Source organism: Lampris incognitus, chromosome 7 (assembly GCF_029633865.1).
Source record: "Lampris incognitus isolate fLamInc1 chromosome 7, fLamInc1.hap2, whole genome shotgun sequence".
NCBI classification, from domain to species: domain Eukaryota; kingdom Metazoa; phylum Chordata; class Actinopteri; order Lampriformes; family Lampridae; genus Lampris; species Lampris incognitus.
Window position 1 is genome coordinate 18,327,843 of NC_079217.1, and position 20,587 is coordinate 18,348,429.

Consider the following 20,587-nt stretch of genomic DNA (forward strand, 5'->3'; position numbering starts at 1 on the left):
GCTCTAGTTGAACAATAATGCAACAAAAATGGAAAGAACGGTAACAAAAAGCTCCAAAGCAACTTTCATAAAGTGTTTTACAATCCCGTGATTATAGTCTGGTATGAGTATGGTCATCCACTTTCAGTCTGTCAGGCACAACACTATTTCTCAAGTGCAACAGCATGTCTTCAGGATTTTCTTGGCTAGTAAAGACATGTAAACATTCTCTTTTTGTATTTGGTTCTTTTAAAGAATCGGTCCCATGGCCCTGATCTGCAACATATGCCAACATCCAAACAGAGAGGCAGCGTACAAGTATAGAATAAACATGCATGCCTGCTCGAGAATAAAGAAATGCATCACACACATCCTTATCTAAAAGTATTTCTCTCCTCCTGTGTTTTGAAATGTCCGGTACGTACCACCAAACATGGCCCAGCCTCTACATCTGTGATGCCCTCATCAGTGCCGGTCTGCCCTTGTGCAAAGAGTGCTTCATTTGCAATCCAGATGTCTGAGGTAAAAAGTGGTGTGTGTATTCATGAGAATGCGCTTCGCTGCTCTTCACCATCAGTGACCACCCCAACCATGGTCATTGGCCGTGGAACATACTGAAGTTTGTTTGGCTCTTTCAACAGCCATGGGCGGTACGAAACTGAACAAACAGAATGAATTCCCACATGAAAGAGGTTGTTAATTGTTGTTTTTCTGTGCTCAGAACAAAGACCAGGTCAGCAATGAAGTAAGTTGAGGAGGGCCTTAGAGGGTTGAGAGACGGGCCAAGCCGAGCCAGACCTATCGCTCCGACTTGACCTTGTAGCGGAGGATGAGGTAGGTGGCCAGTCGTAGGATGACAAAGAAAATGCCCAGGACGATGAAGTCAATGTACAGCTTGGCATCCTCCACATCAAGTAGCTGGAGAACCTCTTCTGGCTGCTGGAATTTACACACCTTCGTTGGACACTCCAACTCTGATCGGTTCATCCCATAAATGGACAGGATCACTCCTTCAAAGCCATACCTGTGGAAGAAAGAATAAACATCAGCGCAAACTAATAAAGGTAAAAGTATTTAAAGTCCCTTGTTTATTGATTACAAGTTGTGAGAACTCAGAAATGAATCAAAACTAAAATGAACATGTGATTATACGTGGTTAGGTTGAATATTATAACTCTTGGTCTGACAGTATACACTGAAAAAGTTTGATAAGTTATTACAAGAAATGGTGGGTATCCTGGGTACCTAAAACATCTCGGGTTCTACAAATTTACCAGTACACAATAACAACGATAAAATGGCAGCAATTTTTTTGATTTTGAGATACTTTATCGATACCCATAGGGAAATTATGGTCTGCATTTAACTCATCCTAATTGTGTAACTAGGAGCAGTGGGCAGCCGCTGTGCAGCACCTGGGGACCAACTCCAGTTCTTCTTTCCATTGCCTTGATCAGGGACACAGACAGGAGTATTAACCCTAACATGCATGTCTTTTTGATGGTGGGACGAAACCGGAGCACCCAGAGAAAACTCATGCAGGCATGGAGAGAACATGCAAACTCCACACAGAGAACAACCTGGGATGACCCCCAAGGTTGGACAACCCTGGGGTTTGAACCCAGGACCTACTTGCTGTGAGGCAACAGTGCTAACCACTGAGCCACCGTGCCACAATGTACTTTTTTGTGATCTTTACACCTATGAAAGAGACCGTGTATGAACAACAGTGGTACACACCTGACATAGGATACATAAGAGCTCCACTGCAGGTACTTAGGGATGGTGTCAAAGTTGACAAAGAATCCAGATAAGAGAAGCACTGGGATAGCCGTGACAGGGCCAACAAATGTAGCCACCTGTCAACAGATGCATGAAGAAAATACTGAATGTTATGTCTTGATGCATGCTCAACAAGCCAGGCAAGCAAACCCAGGAAAGTCGAATCAGTTCATCTAAACATTGTGTCTGGATGAACTGATTCAGCTTTCTGGGAAATTGGATGTTATTTGTGCGATATAAGCCAACAGCCCTCATGCCAGAACATCCTTTTAACTTTTGCTGAACTTATATTAAATTTGTTTTGAGAGCAATATCAATATCCAGTTCACAAAATGTTCTTGACCCCCATGATTTGTTCTAATACACGAGCCATGAATGTTGAACGTCACTTATTGGTAAATTTGTGTATCAGCGAACCCTCGATTTTTAAAGTAAACACCACAAAAGACCATATAAAGTCAGCTGGTTTTGACATTAAAAAAATAAGAGCCTTCTTACTGGAATGTATATAGTTAAACAGATGAGTTAAGAACAATAAAAACTGAAAAAGCAGTCCCTAGAAAAGTCCAGTACCTGTAGGGAGGTTGAGGCTGCCCCAACTAGCAGGCCTAAGGACTGGGCTACCAGCGCAGTACAGGTTGACAGGGCTATGAAAAGCAGATAGCGGCTGGCCTCAGGAGGCTGCTCTGTCATCCAGTATACTATGCTGCAGTACATGATGGGGCAAATTACCTGCAATAAACAACACCTTTGTTATTTTTCCTTTATGACAGCACTACAAATCTTGACTTTTATGACTTAAGAGATGATAACATTTCATGTCTTGAGGGAAATACAGTCAAGACAGAAACAAAACAGTGTGCAACACAGCTGACAACATTCACAAGAGGTCCACAACAGTTAACAAAGTCCATAATTACTGTAGGGCAAGATTTTACTTTTCACTTTCCCGCTGGATAAAATAAATATTGATGCTGCCATTATCCCTTTTAAGATAGCAAAATAAATATCATCAGTGCCTTTTAGTGAGACCTGAGTCTCATTTACAGTGTTTACATGGCTAAGGAGCCAAACGCTACAGTAAAGCTTGAAGTGTTGTTTGTGAGCCAGACCTGTTTCATAACAGTTTGTCACGGTGAACTCTTGATCACCTTGTGAAAGTGGTCTGGCTTGCAAGAATACAGGCAGTGTGAGCTCTGTTGCAAAGCAGCATTGTACCACTAGGTTGCACTGTTTCACCATATGGAGTTTTATGTGGCGTTAAGAGTTTGCCAGTTCTCAGGACACCTCCTGCACACACACACACACACACACACACACACACACACACACACACACACACACACACACACACACACACACACACACACACACACACACACACAACTCACTTGGAATGGAATATCAGCCATGGTCTTGGCTGACACACACACACACACACACACACACACACACACACACACACACACACACACACACACACACACACACACACACACACACACACACACACACACAACTCACTTGGAATGGAATATCAGCCATGGTCTTGGCCAGGTAGTACGCCTTCAGACTATACCAGTAGTTCAGATGTTCCCTCAGGAACACAGACGTCTCCAGGGGAACTAGAAGGTGGTACATGAATGTTACTTACAAAAAGCAACAGTAGCACTCAGCATCATTATTACTGATATCTTAGGATATGAAAATGGGATCTTAGTTCAGCGGCTGCTTAAGTGGTCTGACTGTTTGAACAAATGACATAAACCTTGATCCACTTTCATTAGACAATGACCCAAATCCTCCCTTGCCTCTCCGATCTCCTGAATATTGTACAAAGTCTATATATAGACTGAAGCCATTTTAACAAACCAGAAGTCGTGAAGGATGAGTAGTATGGTGGTTTGGGTTAGGTTGAATCAAGATGGACAGGAATTAGATAGCTTGGCATGCAACTCCCTTCATCTCTCCTTCTGTCTGTAAAAGTTCACAACACTCACAGGTTAACACAGTTGGCATGAGTGCTCCGAACATGATGAAGAGCATAGAGAAGAAGAGGAATCCGGTGTTGTTGAGGACTTTGCTTGCATCGTTGCCTATGTTCAGGTATAGCAAGCCGATTAACACACCTATGAGGATGTGGGACATCAGTCTGAGGTGGGTCAACACCTGGAAATGGAACAATGGCTCAAATGTTATTCTTTCCATTTTAAGTAACTTATCTTTGACTTAACAGCTGGATTGGTTGAGTGACTCAAATTGAAATAATCAATCAGATTCTGCAGTTACGTACTTGATCTCGACATGTAGATATGAACGTTCTCTCGAACAGGATGCAGAACTGCGTCAGTGTGCTAGTGGCAAATGTATGGCTCTCTATGTGACCTGAGTCCTGGGAAAACAAAGCAGGAGAAATCAATGTCAACGGGAAAAAAAATCCCGACAGTAACTGTCCCTGATTCCACCTCATGAAACTGTGGTATAGTGGACTGCACAATGTATGCTCCATCACCCACCTTGGGGCACACAGTTGCACAGACTGAGGGGCCTATCTTATCGCACTGGTTCTTCTTCTCCTCTAAGGCACACATTCCACCCTGCACGGCTTCAAAGAGCACTGGGTTCAAGTCCCCATACTCTCCCGATGCCACCTCAATGACTTAGAGATCAAGAGCGAGACAAAGGGAAGAGATAAAAAACGTTTCATGTTAGCTTTTTCTCCGTCTTTGATCGCCTCTAACTTAACATAATGAGATAGACTTTAATTTAATTGTACTCTGTAAGCAACAAAATCATGCAGTGTATATCACTTAAGTGTGACAGAAGCAGTAATACCACTCAAGGGAACGTACTGAAGTCTGCAGGGTTATGGTAGGTAGGACAATGGAGGCCCAAAGTCTTAAGGTAGGGGATGAGGTAAGGGACACTGCCCTTGTAGATACACTGACCTTGGCTCAGAATATACAGCTGCGGAGGGACATGATTATTTAGTTGGACTCACATGTTAATGACAATACAGACCTTCAAGACTTCTCCATAATTTTTGATCTCAAAAGGAATTGGATGTAGTTTTGCAAAGGTTTGCTGCTATTGCAATATTCTCAAAATAAAAAAAAAATGTTGAACTTATTTATTTTATTTTATTTTTTCTCCCCAATTGAATCCGGCAAATTACCCTACTCTTCCAAGCTGTCCCGGTCCCTGCTCCATCCCCTCTGCCGATCCAGGGAGGGCTGCCTCCTTCGATACATGCGGCGTCGCCAGCCGCTTCTTTTCACATGACAGTGAGGCGTTTCACCAGAGGAATGTAGCACGTGGGAGGATCACGCTATTCCCCCTAGTCCCCCCCCCTCCTGAACAGGTGCCCTGACCGACCAGATGGGTCGCTAGTGCAGTGACCAGGACACATACCCACATCCGGCTTCCCACCCGCAGACATGGCCAATTGTGTCTGTAGGGACGCTTGACCAAGCTGGAGGTAACATTGGGATTCGAACCAGCAATCCGTGTTGGTAGGCAACGGAATAGACCGCTACGCTACCCGGATGCCCAAATGTTGAGCTTCTATCCATCCACCCACCCATCTACCCATCCACTCATCCATCCATCCTCCAATTTCCCAGTTTGTTATCGGTAAATAGTGTACAGTGGGTTGGAGTGTACCTTGTCAAACATCTCAAAGAGTTTAGCACTGGGTTGGTGGATTGTACAAATGATAGTTCGTCCCCCCAGAGCCAAAGAACGCATCAACGAGACCACCTGGTAGCATGACGAACTGTCCAATCCACTGAGCAGAGAGACAAGGTTGAGGGGGACTTAGTTGCTGGTAAGTAATGCAGTAGAATAGCCTTTTTATCAAATGCACCCCACACATTTACCTCATTTACAAGTGCTTTGCCCAAAGCTTTGTGACTATAATGTTTGATTATCTGCAATAGTATCCATCTCACCTGGTGGGTTCGTCAAAAAACATGACAGGAGGGTTGTTGACTAGCTCGAGAGCAATGGCCAGCCGCTTACACTGACCCCCCGAGAGCGAGTTGGTACGGGTGTGAGCACACTCATGAAGACCAAGGGCTGTCAGGATCTCATTTACCTGGAGAGAGAGAATTTTACTTTAACTCTGATTCTGTTCCAGGCAATATGGAAAATATCATCATCATCAAGGTAATAATATGAATTTTTACATGATATCGATACGGATCAAATATCTGCTTGCATATGTGAAAATACAACACCTAAGAATCTGACTGGAATTTATCACAATGGGCTGTTTGGTAAGGAAAAGTATATCAAATCAAAACTAATTTTCATATTATCTTCACTCAAATATTTCAGATCTCATTTGGTGAGAAATCTTTGGTGATAGACTCTCACTATCATTAATTTAGACAACAAAATGGTGTATTGTGGAGTTAGAAAACAACGAGACAGGAGACGTGAGAGTAGACGTAGTCGAGGTAGTTTACTAGCTCCAACTTTACATGTCATATATTCGACAACGACACTGAACTCTCTGGACCGGAAGCGGAAGTGCATTCTCTCTTAGGTGAATGTCTCTAGTTATATAGATGTGGGTCACCACACAGGCCCCCCCAGAATTCACCTACACAAAACAATGCAAAACAGCAAAAGCGCAACTCATGAACATAAAAATAGACTCTACAACAGAACAGTCAATGACATAGTGCAAAGTCACGGGGAAAACAAGTGACGAGTCGGGGGGTGGACCCTGCGGCCATAACGGCTGCGCTTCACAGGAGGGGAAACAGATGGGGCCCGAAACCCGGGCCATAGGCGGGGCCGAAGCAGGAACAGAGGCAGGTGCCGGGGCCGACCTAGGAGGGCGTCCCCGCCGCGGGGGTAGGGCCAATTGCATTGGCTCCCCAATGTCCAAGTGAGCAGGCTTGAGACGGTCTATAGCGACCCACTCCGGCCTGCCCCCCATGTCCACCACAAAGTTCTTATCCCCCGCCTCCAGGACACGGAAGGGCCCGTCGTATGGGGGCTGCAGCGGGGACCGATGGCTGTCGTGCCTAATGAAGACGTACCTCGCCGATGGCAGATCCTTGGGGACGTAGGACCGGGGGAGGCAGTGTTGAGACATCGGAACGGGAGCGAAGGCACCGGCAGCGCTCCGGGACGCACTGAGGTGAGAGGCGGCCGACCAGGGAGTCGTAGCATCCGGAAGAAACTCCCCCGGAACTCGCGGGGGCTGGCCATACACCAGCTCAGCGGAGGAGGTCTGGAGGTCTTCCTTCGGGGCCGAACGCAGGCCGAGCATGACCCATGGGAGCCGGTCCATCCAGTCGCAGCCAGTGAGGCTTGCCCGCAGAGCGGCTTTCATGTCCCGATGGAACCGCTCACAAAGTCCGTTGCTCTGCGGGTTGTACGCCGTAGTGCGGTGGATCTTCATCCCCAGGTGCTCAGCGACCGCCGTCCAGAGCTCCGAGGTAAACTGGGAGCCCCGGTCGCTCGTGATGTCACCCGGTGTGCCGAAACGGGCCACCCAGCAGCCGATGAACGCCCGTGCTACCTCTGCTGCCGTCGTGGAGGACAAGGGAATAGCCTCTGGCCACCTGGTGGCCCTGTCCACAATAGTGAGGAGGAACGTATAACCACGGGAGGGGGGCAGGGGACCCACCAGGTCAACATTGACGTGGTCAAACCGCCTCTCTGGAACCACAAACGGCGCCAAAGGGGCCTTGGTATGGCGGTGCACCTTGGCGCGTTGGCACGCCACACAAGAGCCGGCCCAGGCTCTAACATCCTTACGGAGCCCAGGCCAAACAAACTTGACGCTCACCAATTTGGTCGAGGCCTTCACTCCCGGGTGGGAAAGGCCGTGGACGGTGTCGAAAACTCGGCGCCGCCAGGAAGTAGGCACCAGGGGGCGCGGTTGACCGGTGGAGATGTCACAGAGGAGGGTGGTGTTGGCCGCGTCGAACGTCACGTCCTCCAGCCGTAGCGCCGTAGGGGTCGACCGGTAGTCTTGAACGGTCGCGTCCTTGGCTTGGTCCGCTGCCATAGCGGCGTAGTCGAGTCCCAAGTGAACGGCGTTAACAACCGCCCGTGAAAGGCAGTCGGCGACGGAGTTATCCTTGCCCGACACGTGTTGTATGTCCGTGGTAAACTCGGAAACCGCCGCGAGATGACGCTGCTGACGCCCAGACCACGGTTCTGAGGTTTTGGCCATACAGAACGTCAGCGGTTTGTGGTCCACGAAAGCGGTGAACTGTCGGCCCTCCAATAGGAACCTAAAGTGTCTGGTTGCGAGGAAGAGACCCAGTAGTTCCCTATCAAAGGTGCTGTATTTGCGCTCGCTCTCACGGAGTTGTTTACTGAAGAACGCCAACGGCTGCCAGCCCCCCCCCACCCACTGCTCACACACGGCCCCCACGGCGTAGTCGGAGGCATCCGTTGTAAGGGCTATGGGGGCGGCAGGCGACGGGTGAGCTAGCAGCGCAGCGTTGGCCAGCGCGGTCTTGGCGGCCACAAAAGCCTCGTCCATCCCCGAAGACCAGTCCAGCTCGTCCTTAGACTTCTTACCCCGCAGGGCCTCATACAGGGGACGCATGATGTGGGCGGCACGGGGCAGGAAACGGTTATAAAAGTTCACCATGCCCAGGAATTCCTGCAGCGACTGTACAGTGCGGGGGCGGGGGAACATGGTGACAGCCTCAACCCTGGCAGGGAGGGGAACGGCCCCCTGTGGAGTGATGTGGTGCCCGAGGAAGGTGATGGACGACTCCCCGAACTGACACTTAGCTGGGTTGATGATGAGGCCGTGTTCGCTGAGCCTGTCAAACAGCTGTCTGAGGTGCGTCATGTGTTCCTCCGCCGACGCGCTGGCCACGAGGATGTCGTCTAAGTACACAAACAAAAATGGCATGTCACGGAGCACAGAATCCATAAGGCGCTGAAACGTCTGCGCCGCCCCTTTAAGGCCGAAAGGCATACGTAAAAACTCAAAGAGCCCAAAGGGTGTGATGACAGCCGTTTTTGGGACATCCAGTGGGTGGACCGGCACTTGGTGATACCCCCGCACTAAGTCGATTTTGGAATAGATGGCAGCGCCCGCCAGGTGGGTAGAGAAATCTTGTATGTGCGGTATGGGGTACCGGTCGGGGGTCGTGGCATTGTTTAGGCGACGGTAGTCCCCGCACAGGCGCCAACCCCCGTTGGCCTTAGTAACCATGTGAAGAGGGGAAGCCCACGGGCTGTCAGAACGGCGGACAATGCCGAGGCGCTCCATAGTCGAAAACTCCTCCCTGGCTATTGCGAGCTTGGCCGAGTCGAGGCGTCGGGCCCGGGCGTAAACTGGGGGCCCCACTGTGGTGATATGATGTTCCACGCCGTGCTTGGCCACCGCCGAGGAGAAGGTGGGTGTGGTCAGCTCGGGGAAATTTGCGAGCAGGCGTTGGTATGGATCCCCGGTGGAGAGTGTGTTAGCGAGGCACAGCGCTCCAGCGCCCCCAAGCGTGCAGGGGTATGACGCAAAAGAGACGGCATCAATCACGCGACAGTTTTTAACATCCACCAGCAGGTTGAAAGCACAGAGGAAATCCGCACCTAGGAGCGGGGTGGATACAGCAGCCATCACAAAGTCCCAGCCGAAACGTCGGCCGCCAAAACACACGTCCACATGTCTGATACCGTACGTCCGAATGGACGTGCCGTTGGCGGCGTCCATCTGGGGGCCGCGACTGTCGGTCATCGTGTCCACAGCTTGTGCTGGTAGTATGCTGCGTTGAGCGCCAGAGTCAACCAGCAGCCGCCGGCCCGACAAGGAGTCTCTGATGAACAACAGCTTGCAGTCACGGCCGGCGCCCATAGCCGTTAACAAGCGCCGGCCTTGGCGTTTCCCTGAACCCTGTAACTGCAGGGTTTGCGACACCGTTTTGCTTTTGCCCCAAACCTGGCATGGTAATAACAGAGCCCGTCGTCAGGTTGGCGGCGGGCTGTCACCGCAGCCGCGGTGTCCATATAGTCGTACACAGGTGGTGGTGGGGCGGTCTGGTGGGGTAGCAGGGCATGCACAAACTGTTGCCGGTTGGCCAGGAAAACCCTGTCTGCTTCAGCAGCCAGAGAACGGTAGTCCTTGGAGGCGGCGAGAGGAGAACTGGCCAGTGCTGTGCGTACAGGTGCGGGGAGCTGCCTCAGAAAAATGTGTGTGAAAAGAAAGGCCGGATCAGCCGATCCCAGCACAGACAGCATTTTTTCCATTAACTCAGACGGTTTGCCGTCGCCGAGGCCATTCGGGGACAGTAAACGGTCTGCCTTCTCCAGCTCCGACAGTTCAAATAGTTTCAGGAGGAATGTCTTTATAGCATCGTACTTGCCAGCAGCTGGCGGAGCTTCCAACAGTGTCATTGCTCGCGCCGTTGTCGATGCGTCTAACGCCGCCACTACGTAGAAGTACTGCGTTGCATCCTGCGTTATCCCTCTCAGCTGGAACTGGGCTTCCACATGTTGAAACCACGGCCGTGGATTATGCTGCCAAAAGTCGGGTAGCTTCACAGTAGCGGTGTAAATGCTAGCGTTAGCAATAGCCATGTTGTTAGCACCGGCGTCGTCGTTGTCAAACATACTCGTATTAGTTGTTCGATCACGTCGGGGTCACCAATGTGGAGTTAGAAAACAACGAGACAGGAGACGTGAGAGTAGACGTAGTCGAGGTAGTTTACTAGCTCCAACTTTACATGTCATATATTCGACAACGACACTGAACTCTCTGGACCGGAAGCGGAAGTGCATTCTCTCTTAGGTGAATGTCTCTAGTTATATAGATGTGGGTCACCACAGTATCACAATTTGACAATTTCCCAAAGTCATCCCCATTGGAAGAGGATAAATGATCATATTGAATTATTACCCAGCCCTTCTTTTTTTACACAACTGAAGACATCCTCATATTTGAGATTTGTTTTGTGAATTTACCCCCTTTTTCTGCCCTATTGTACTTGGCCAATTACCCCACTCTTCCGAGCCACCCCCTCTGCCGATCTGGGGAGGGCTGCAGACTACCACATGCCTCTTCCGATACATGTTGAGTTGCCAGCTGCTTCTTTTCACCTGACAGTGAGGAGTTTCACCAGGGGGACGTAGCGTGTGGGAGGATCATGCTATTCCCCTCAGTTCCCCTTCCCCCCCCGAACAGGTGCCCCAACCGACCACAGGAGGCGCTAGTGCAGTGACCAGGATATATACCCATATCCGGCTTCCCACCCGCAGACATGGCCAATTATGTCTGTAGGGGCGCCCAACCAACCCGGAGGTAGCACGGGGATTCAAACCAGCAATCCCTGTGTTGGTAGGCAACAGAATAGACAGCCACGCTACCTGGACACCTTGATATCTGTTTTAACTGCCTCACCAATAAGAAAAGAAAATACAGCAAATATTTGATTATTACAGAAAAAATTATAAATGTTTTGGAGGCGTAAATGGAGAGATGACTCAGAGAGTTAGTTCAGAAAATAACTGGCACCCCCAACAGGTCAGAAAGACAAGACAGATATCATCCAATTCTGAATATATTCCACATAGAGCTGCATAAGGATGGACAAGGTGGACAGAAGAGTAACTAGATGACACAGAAACATTTTGCCAGTATAGTTTGTACCAATTGATTGATGAGATTGGGGAGGTACATTTTCTTTGTGAAGCGGTGGCATGTTTTGAAATTGTTTTGCATGTTTGCTAAACCTCGTTTCTCTTATTTCTTATTTACTACATCTTTAACTGATTGTACCGCAAAACCTTTGACAGATTTTAATGATGTAAAAGCACAACTTTTTTTTAGGATTTGCAACACCTCTTGCAGGTTAGTTATGAAATATCTTTGTGTGTATGCATTCTAAGTGAATTTAACATATATCCCAAACTTTATGACAACTGTAACACCGGTATTTTGCTATCACCATTCGTCATTTTGAAGTCAACTCTTGATGGTGGTCACTTTAATTATTCATGGGGCCTGTTTGATCAATTACAGTAAATTATAGACTTTTTCCAAATGGTCATAATGGGACAACGTTAAATCACTTTTTACTCGTAGATATGCTAACATCCCTTTCAGCATCTCTGATATATTCTCTGCACCATTGCACTTTATCACCTCTTATTTCACTTTATATGCCAATCCTTGTGTATATATATCTGAAGATTGTTGTGTTGCAGTGTTGTTATTCTATGTTAAGTACACTGAGAAATCCACGAAACCAGAGTCAAATTCCATGTATGTGCAAACTTACATGGCCACTAAACATCATTTGGATTCTGAGATATTTGGCATTGCACTCACCAGTTTTTTCTTCACTTCTATAGTTTCACTTAGCTTTAAGTTGGCTGAAACCTGAAGTGAGAAGAAAAAATAACATTAATGAAATATATATGCCATTTAGCACGTACACACAGTAAACATCTGTAGGAAGTGTTCCCAAAATCATGGACCGATTTTTGCATCAACACGAAACTCAAACTCTCTCTGAAATCAAAAAATCTTTTGTATACCACTGCCAAAGTTTTCATGATAAGAGAGTGAAGAAGTTAGAACTAAAAGGAAACTGCATCAGCTATATACAGTGCATCTGAAAAGTATTCACACCCCTTCACTTTCCCCACATTTTGTTATATTACAGCCTTATTCCAAAATGAATTAAATTACTTTTTTTCTCATCAATCTACACACAATACCCCATAACGACAAACTGAAAAAGGTTTTGTAGATTTTTTTGCAAATTTATTAAAAATAAAAAACTGAAATATTCCATGTACATAAGTATTCACACCCTTTGCTATGACACTCAAAATTGAGCTCAGGTTCATCCTGTTTCCACTGATCATCCTTGAGATGTTTCTACATCTTGATTGGAGTCTACCTGTAGTAAATTCAACTGATCGGACATGATTTGGAAAGGCACACACCTGTCTATATAAGGTCCCACTGTTGATAGTGCATGTCAGAGCAGAAACCAAGCCATGAGGTCGAAGGTATTGTCTGTGGACCTCCGAGACAGGATTGTAACGAGGCACAGATCTGGGGAAGGGTACAAAAAAATGTCTACAGCTTTGAAGGTCCCGAAGAGCACAGCGGTCTCCATCATTTGCAAATGGAAGAAGTTTGGATCTACCAGGACTCTTCCTAGAGCTGGCCGCCCAGCCAAACTGAGCAATCGGGGGAGAAGGGCCTTGGTCAGGGAGGTGACTAAGAACCCGATGGTCATTCTGACAGAGCTCCAGCGTTCCTCTGTGGAGATGGGAGAACCTTCCAGAAGGACAACCATCTCTGCAGCACTCCACCAATCAGGCCTTAGTGGTAGAGTGGCCAGACGGAAGCCTCTGCTCAGTAAAAGGCACGTGACAGCCCGCTTGGAGTTTGCCAGAAAGCACCTAAAGGACTCTCAGACCATGAGAAACAAGATTCTCTGGTCTGATGAAACCAAGATTGAACTCTTTGGCCTGAATGCCAAACATCACGTCTGGAGGAAACCAGGATCCTCTCATCACCTTGCTAATACCATCCCTACAGTGAAGCATGGTGGTGGCAGCATCATGCTGTGGGGATGTTTTTCAGCAGCAGGAACTGGGAGACTAGTCAGGATCGAGGGAAAGATGAATGGAGCAAAGTACAGAGAGATCCTTAATGAAAACCTGCTCCAGAGTGCTCAGGACCTCAGACTGGGGCGAAGGTTTACCTTTCAACATGACAACGACCCTAAGCACACAGTCAAGACAACGAAGGAGTGGCTTCGGGATAAGTCTGTGAATGTCCTTGAGTGGCCCAGCCAGAGCCCAGACTGGAACCCCATTGAACATCTCTGGAAAGACCTGAAAATAGCTGTGCAGCGACACTCCCCATCTAACCTTACAGAGCTCGAGAGGATCTGCAGAGAAGAATGGGAGAAATACCCCAAATATAGGTGTGCCAAGCTTGTAGCTTCAAACCCAAGAAAACTTGAGGCTGTAATCGCTGCCAAGGGTGCCTCAACCAAGTACTGAGTAAAGGGTGTGAATACTTATGTACATGCAATATTTCAGTTTTTTATTTTTAATAAATTTGCAAAAATTTCTACAAAACCTTTTTCACTTTGTCATTATGGGGTATTGTATGTAGATTGATGAGGAAAAAAAGGAATTTAATCCATTTTGGAATAAGGCTGTAACATAACAAAATGTGGGGCAAGTGAAGGGGTGTGAATACTTTCAGGATGCACTGTATATATATACACTCACTGGCCACTTTATTAGGTACACCTTGCTAGTACCGGGTTGGACCCCCTTTTGCCTTCGGAACTGCCTTAATCCTTCGTGGCATAGATTCAACAAGGTACTGGAAACATTCCTCAGAGAGTTTGGTCCATATTGACATGATAGCATCACGCAGTTGCTGCAGATTTGTCGGCTGCACTCCAATGATGCGAATCTCCCGGTCCACCACATCCAAAAGGTGCTCTATTGGATTGAGATCTGGTGACTGTGGAGGCCATTTGAGTACAGTGAACTCATTGTCATGTTCAAGAAACCAGTCTGAGATGATTCGAGCTTTATGACATGGCGCGTTATCCTGCTGGAAGTAGCCATCAGAAGATGGGAACAATGTGGTCATAAAGGGATGGACATGGTCAGCAACAATACTCAGGTAGGCTGTGGCGTTGACACGATACTCAATTGGTACTAAGGGGCCCAAAGTGTGCCAAGAAAATATCCCCCACACCATTACACCACCACCACCAGCCTGAACCGTTGATACAAGGCAGGATGGATCCATGCTTTCATGTTGTTGACGCCAAATTCTGACCCTACCATCCGAATGTCGCAGCAGAAATCGAGACTCATCAGACCAGGCAAGCGTTTTTCCAATCTTCTATTGTCCAATTTTGGTGAGCCTGTGCGAATTGTAAACTCAGTTTCCTGTTCTTAGCTGACAGGAGTGGCACCCGGTGTGGTCTTCTGCTGCTGTAGCCCATCTGCCTCAAGGTTTGACGTGTTGTGCGTTCAGAGATGCTCTTCTGCATACCTCGGTTGTAATGAGTGGTTATTTGAGTTACTGTTGCCTTTCTATCAGCTCGAACCAGTCTGGCCATTCTCCTCTGACCTCTGGCATCAACAAGGCATTTTCGCCCACAGAACTGCCGCTCACTGGATATTTTCTCTTTTTCGGACCATTCTCTGTAAACCCTAGATATGGTCGTGCGTGAAAATCCCAGTAGATCAGCAGTTTCTGAAATACTCAGACCAACCCGTCTGGCACCAACAACCATGCCACGTTCAAAGTCACTTAAATCACCTTTCTTCCCCATTCTGATGCTCGGTTTGAACTGCAGCAGATCGTCTTGACCATGTCTACATGCCTAAATGCATTGAGTTGCTGCCATGTGATTGGCTGATTAGAAATTTGCGTTAACGACCAGTTGGACAGGTGTGCCTAATAAAGTGGCCGGTGAGTGTATATATAGCAGTTTTTTTCCCCTTCGAACCGTCAATGGTGTCGTGAGTGCTCAACTAATTAGGAGCGGAATATCAACACAAATATAGGAAAAAAAGTTTTAATACACTGCAGTACAGGCCTGTTTAGTGCGTCTCACACTCATCAGCTGCTAAGCATCATTAGCAGCTAATGAGTTTCCTTTATTAATCCCCTTGGGGAATTCAGTCACTGCAAATTAACCCATCCAAGCTATGATCTGTGTAGCTCAGAGCAGTGAGCTGTGCCACCTTCATGCAGAGCCCAGGGACTAACTCCAGTTCTTTTCCCATTGCCATGCTCAGGGGCACAGACAGGAGTATAAACCCTAACATGCATGTTTCCGAGAGAAAACCCACCGCAGACATGGGGAGAACATGCAAACTCCAAACAGAGGACAAGGTTGGACAACCCCAGGGTTCAAACCCAGGACCTTCTTGCTGTGAGGCGACAGTGCTAACCACTGCGCCACCGTGCTGCCCATTATTCCATTAATGTGGGTATGAACATTTGTCATCACAGTCAACATGACCATTCAAAACATAAAAAAACCGCTTGAAAATTAGTTTATCACATGTATAATGAGTCTTGGTAAATGCATGCCTTTTCTTCTTTTGAAGTTGCCATACTATTGAAACTTGAGGAAAACACAGCTTGCAGATACCTTTGAAAGGATCAAAATGAGACAAACGTAAACATTATCCAATGGAAAAATGCACCTGCACCCTGGCTAAACTTTTACAATGTTATCATGAATTATGGTAGAAAATGATTATCACTAAAGATTTGTCATTCAGTGGACTGAACCTATTGAAATGTGTTTATTTACTTACTAAATCACAGACTACAATAAAATATAAAGGAAAGTTTTATATATTTAATTAGCTCAAGTAACCTAATGGTGTGAAGACCCTCTCCTTGTTAATGATAAGACCAAATAATACCAAAACATTTTGTAGGGACATACTGTGCCCCTCACTTGATTTCTAAAACGATCACGTCACCTTCTGTGGCAATCTGTAAACTGAACGAAGATGCTTCAAAGCTACAATCCTAAAGATTTACCAGGTAAACATGTAACAAAGTGTTCTTTTTGATGCTTTCTGTAACTGGCAATATTTAGATTGATAGCCAATCCACATATATAAATCATGGATGATTTTGTTGTTGTTAATTCAAATGGTTATTGTCTGTTAGGACTTGGAAAACGATATGGAACAAAGTTGAAGAGGAAGCAAAGTTGTTGTAGATGACAAGATGAATGAACAACGTGGATCTGAGGGATCAGGAGTGGTCAAACATTTGTGGAGGTTACTGCCATTACCAGTATCACAATATATACCATAAGTTAAACAAAATATAATATCTTCAGCATTGTAGTTTTAAGTGGCACACAGTCTTTCAAGAGAGTCAAAATGTGGCGTTGATGGTCCACAATGCAAATTTGTGGAGCAACGAGAATTGTACCAACTTTGTTGTCATTAAAACTTGCACTAATGACACTGAGAGAGCCATGAAACCAGAGTCAAATTCCATGTAGTGCAACCTACATGGCCAATAAACATGATTCTGATTCTATATGCTAGTGATGACCATATTTTAAAACGAATTTTGTCCTGCAAATTTAATGTCTTCTTCCAGACAGTAAATACAGTTTTGAAGCAAAGGAAATACAGCATCATGTGCTTTCATACATGGTTTTCCCCGGTTTTGTCAAATTCTATACAGTAGTGAGACTGTGAATGAGCAATCCAGTTCCCTTCACCCCTGACCTAATGAGTGAAATTGTGAAAGTGCCCTACAGACAACTGGTATGCAGTAATGAGATACACTATTTTGTCAAAAATCCGATTATTGTAGTTTGAGAAGAGACAAAGTGTGAAGGACAGCTGGATAAAAAAATAAATTAACAGACAACCAAATGACGGTCTGAAAGTCAATTCCAGGACCATTAAGAACACAAGTTCCTACAGACTAGTACCTCACTGAATATGGATAGTTTCACTCCAAAAGTAATCTTCTGCCACTGCTTGATTTTTGATTTGAATTCATCCCAAGTCAAACATGAGTTATATCGTATTAACCTCACCATCACAGCTTCCCGTACAGTAAGGTGCGGCAGCAGCATGTCATCCTGCATGATGTAGCAGGACATTTTTCTGAAGGTCCTCAGGTCCCTGGGCTTCCCATTCACCAGGATCTGACCCTTCATCCCTGTTTCCCTAGAGGGAATGACACCAAACACACACACACACACACACACACACACACACACTCAACTGAACATGCCAGACTGAAAGCAGTTAACCAATATGCCTGTATTAATCATAAATATCAAAAAGGTCATTCAAACTGGCCTGTTATGTAATAACACTATTATTATTATTATTATTTGTTGTATTATTATTATTAACAATAATAATAACAATTATAATATTTTTACATATTCCTGTTCTCTTTTGTAACATTGATACTCACGATGGGCAAAATGAATGAATCATATTTGAGCTAATCATTTTCGTGTTAAATTCAAGTCGAGCCACAAGTGGTATGTATTGAATGTGCTGTATGCAGTAATACACACAAGTTCAAAAGCTTGTATGTGCCAGATGGCCCAAACTGAATCGTACCACAGGAATGAAGGGAGTACACTTGTTCTGCTGTGGTATTCAGTAAAACAACTTGACATCTTGAGCGTTTTAGGCCGGAGTTATAGTAACTAGCAAGCTAGCGTAATCATGGTTTCATTACGAATGACCACAGATCAGAAAAGGATCTTAGCCCCTCACCTATATCCAGCCAGGATGTTCATTAAGGTGGACTTCCCAGCCCCTGAAGGCCCCATGATTCCAACCAGTTCTCGGCTGCAAAACCTGCCCGACAAGCACTTGAGCAAGGCTTTGAAACCTGGAAACAACAGGAGAGGCTTATCATTCATGGGTTGACAGCTGGAACTTACACTGAGTGCTTAAAGATGGCTTGATTTGGTTTGATTCATTTTTTTTTTAATATGTAAAAAAAAAAAAACATAAAAACAAGAATAATGATAAAATGAAATGAACAATAAACCCATTCAACAAACTCAATAAAAAAATTCTCGTAAACAACAAATTAAATATTACATGCTCAAAAAGGATGTATACAATTATTTATTCCTACCCCTTCTCCACTACTCATCAATTAACTCATAATCTTTATCTTATATACAATTTATTATCAATTAACCCAATTATATGTACAAAGCAAATATCACCCAGTGTCAGTAATACAAAACTTAAACAGTTATCACAAACCTTCATCATCCCTATACCTCTTTAAAAATAATTTTTTGTACATCTTCTTGAACTGAATAATGTGTGTACTTTGCTTGAGTTCCACATCCAAACTATTCCACAAATTCACCCCACTGATCAAAATACACATACTATTCATAGTTGTATGAACAGTTTCTTTGAATTAAACTTCACTCTACAATTTTTAACACTCTCTCTGCCGAAGAACATTTTTTGTATATTACCTGGTAATAAATAATTTCTTGCTTCATACATTATTTGTGCTGTGTTAAAATTCTACGAGATCCATGAACTTCAAGGCATGTGACTTTAAAAAAAGCGTGTTGGTGTGTTCGCAAAATCCTACACTGTTTATTATCCTTATGAACATTTTTGCAGTATACATAATGGATGGAGGTGGCTTTTGTAGGCGTTACCCCATACCTCCACACAGTAATTCAGATATGGCAATACAAGTGAACAATGTAGTGTATAGTTCTTTGATACACTATGTGGTGCAAGCTGGACACATCGTCAGCAATGAACCCAGGGTCATCAGGTGTTTCAGGTCTTAACATCAGACACCCCCACCTGAGCGATCCAGCCGGGTCGATGTCTTTACCGACAGATTAGATAAATTAATTGAGAAACACAAATTTCTAACTGACAGTCAGAATGGTTTCAGAACAAAAAGATCAACATCTCTGGCATTCATTGAATTAATAGAAGAAAATGCTAAATATTTCGACAAAAAAAAGTATCAATAGGAATATTTATAGATCTAACAAAAACTTCTGATACCACTGATCACAATATATTACTTGATAAATTTGAAAGGTATGGTATCAAAGGAGTTGTGCTGAATTGGTAGAGAAGCTATTTAAGAAACAGGCAGCTATTTGTGAAGCTAGGTGAGCATAAATCAACATGCATGGATATTAATTGTGGAGTCCCTCAGGGGTCAGTATTAGGCCCAAAATTGTTTATTATGTACATAAATGATATATGCAGAGTATCAAAAATATTGAAATGTGTTCTATTTGTGGATGACACCAATATTTTCTGTTCTGGGGAGAATTTACAGCAAGTTTTGGAGGTGATCATAACAGAAATGAGAAAATCAAAAAAGTGACTTGAAATAAACAAATTATCATTAAATTTGAACAAAAAAAAGACAATGTTGTTTGGAAATTGTAAAATAAACAAGTACAAATGATGATAGACAATGTCAACATAGAGTATATGAAAATAAGGTGTGATAAAAGACCACAAAATCTGCCGGAAACCTCATATAAAATATGTGCAAACAAAGCTGGCCAGCAGCATTGCAGTCCTGGGAAAAACCATTTAAAGAAACTCTGTTTGTACAACTATGAAGAGTATGTGTATGTTGATGTTTGGGATGAATTTGTGGAATGGTTTGGATGTGGAACGCAAGCAAAGTATTAACATTTTTCAGTTCAAGAAGTTGTAAGAAAAATATTTTTAAGAGGTTAGAGATGAGGATGGTTTGTGATAACTTTCATATTATTGACACTGGGTGATATTTCAGGTGTACATAGAATTGGGATAATTGTTTACATATTATATATAAGATAAAGATTATGAGTTAACTGATGAGCAGTGGAGAAGGTGTAAGAATAAATAAGTGTATGCTGAACATGCAATATTGAATTTGTGTTGTTTATGGGAATTTGTTTATTAAGTTTTTTGCATAGGTTTATTGTTCATTTCATTTTATTATTATCACTGTTTTATTTTTATGTTTTTTGGGGTTTTTTGGGGGGGGGGGGTTACATGTTTGAAATAAAAATAAATCGTCTTCCAAAAATCAGCATCGCAATCCAGGCAGCAGTCAAAGCCAAATAGCTCCGTTGTAGATAGTCCGAGGTCCGTAACCCAAAATCAGTAGTCAATTGCGGAATTATTTTCAAAAACCAAGGTCAAAGAGACATGGGCGAGGGAATCGTTTCAGGACTGTCATAATAGGAACACTGGGTTGATTTAGTTTTATAGAGCAAACATATGATGTAGTAATGAGAATATGTCCATAATCCTCGACTAGTATTCACACAATTCAAAGGTG

At 44.7% G+C, this 20,587-nt stretch overlaps 1 protein-coding gene across 2 annotated transcripts in view; it reads right to left on the minus strand.

Annotated features, from left to right (window-relative positions):
• Window positions 1-777: 777 nt before the first annotated feature.
• LOC130115825 (ATP-binding cassette sub-family G member 4-like) overlaps window positions 778-20,587 on the minus strand; it is a 32,622-nt gene continuing 12,812 nt past the window's right edge. For both annotated transcript variants that reach the window (XM_056283676.1, XM_056283675.1), the window contains 13 exons: window positions 18,019-18,136; window positions 17,319-17,451; window positions 12,068-12,118; window positions 5,712-5,857; window positions 5,425-5,548; window positions 4,614-4,728; window positions 4,278-4,420; window positions 4,055-4,153; window positions 3,762-3,930; window positions 3,286-3,386; window positions 2,335-2,493; window positions 1,720-1,838; window positions 778-1,003 (listed from right to left, as the gene is read on the minus strand). In XM_056283676.1, coding sequence (XP_056139651.1) covers window positions 778-1,003; window positions 1,720-1,838; window positions 2,335-2,493; window positions 3,286-3,386; window positions 3,762-3,930; window positions 4,055-4,153; window positions 4,278-4,420; window positions 4,614-4,728; window positions 5,425-5,548; window positions 5,712-5,857; window positions 12,068-12,118; window positions 17,319-17,451; window positions 18,019-18,136 — 1,703 coding nt within the window. The remainder of the gene's footprint in view (window positions 1,004-1,719; window positions 1,839-2,334; window positions 2,494-3,285; window positions 3,387-3,761; window positions 3,931-4,054; window positions 4,154-4,277; window positions 4,421-4,613; window positions 4,729-5,424; window positions 5,549-5,711; window positions 5,858-12,067; window positions 12,119-17,318; window positions 17,452-18,018; window positions 18,137-20,587) is intronic.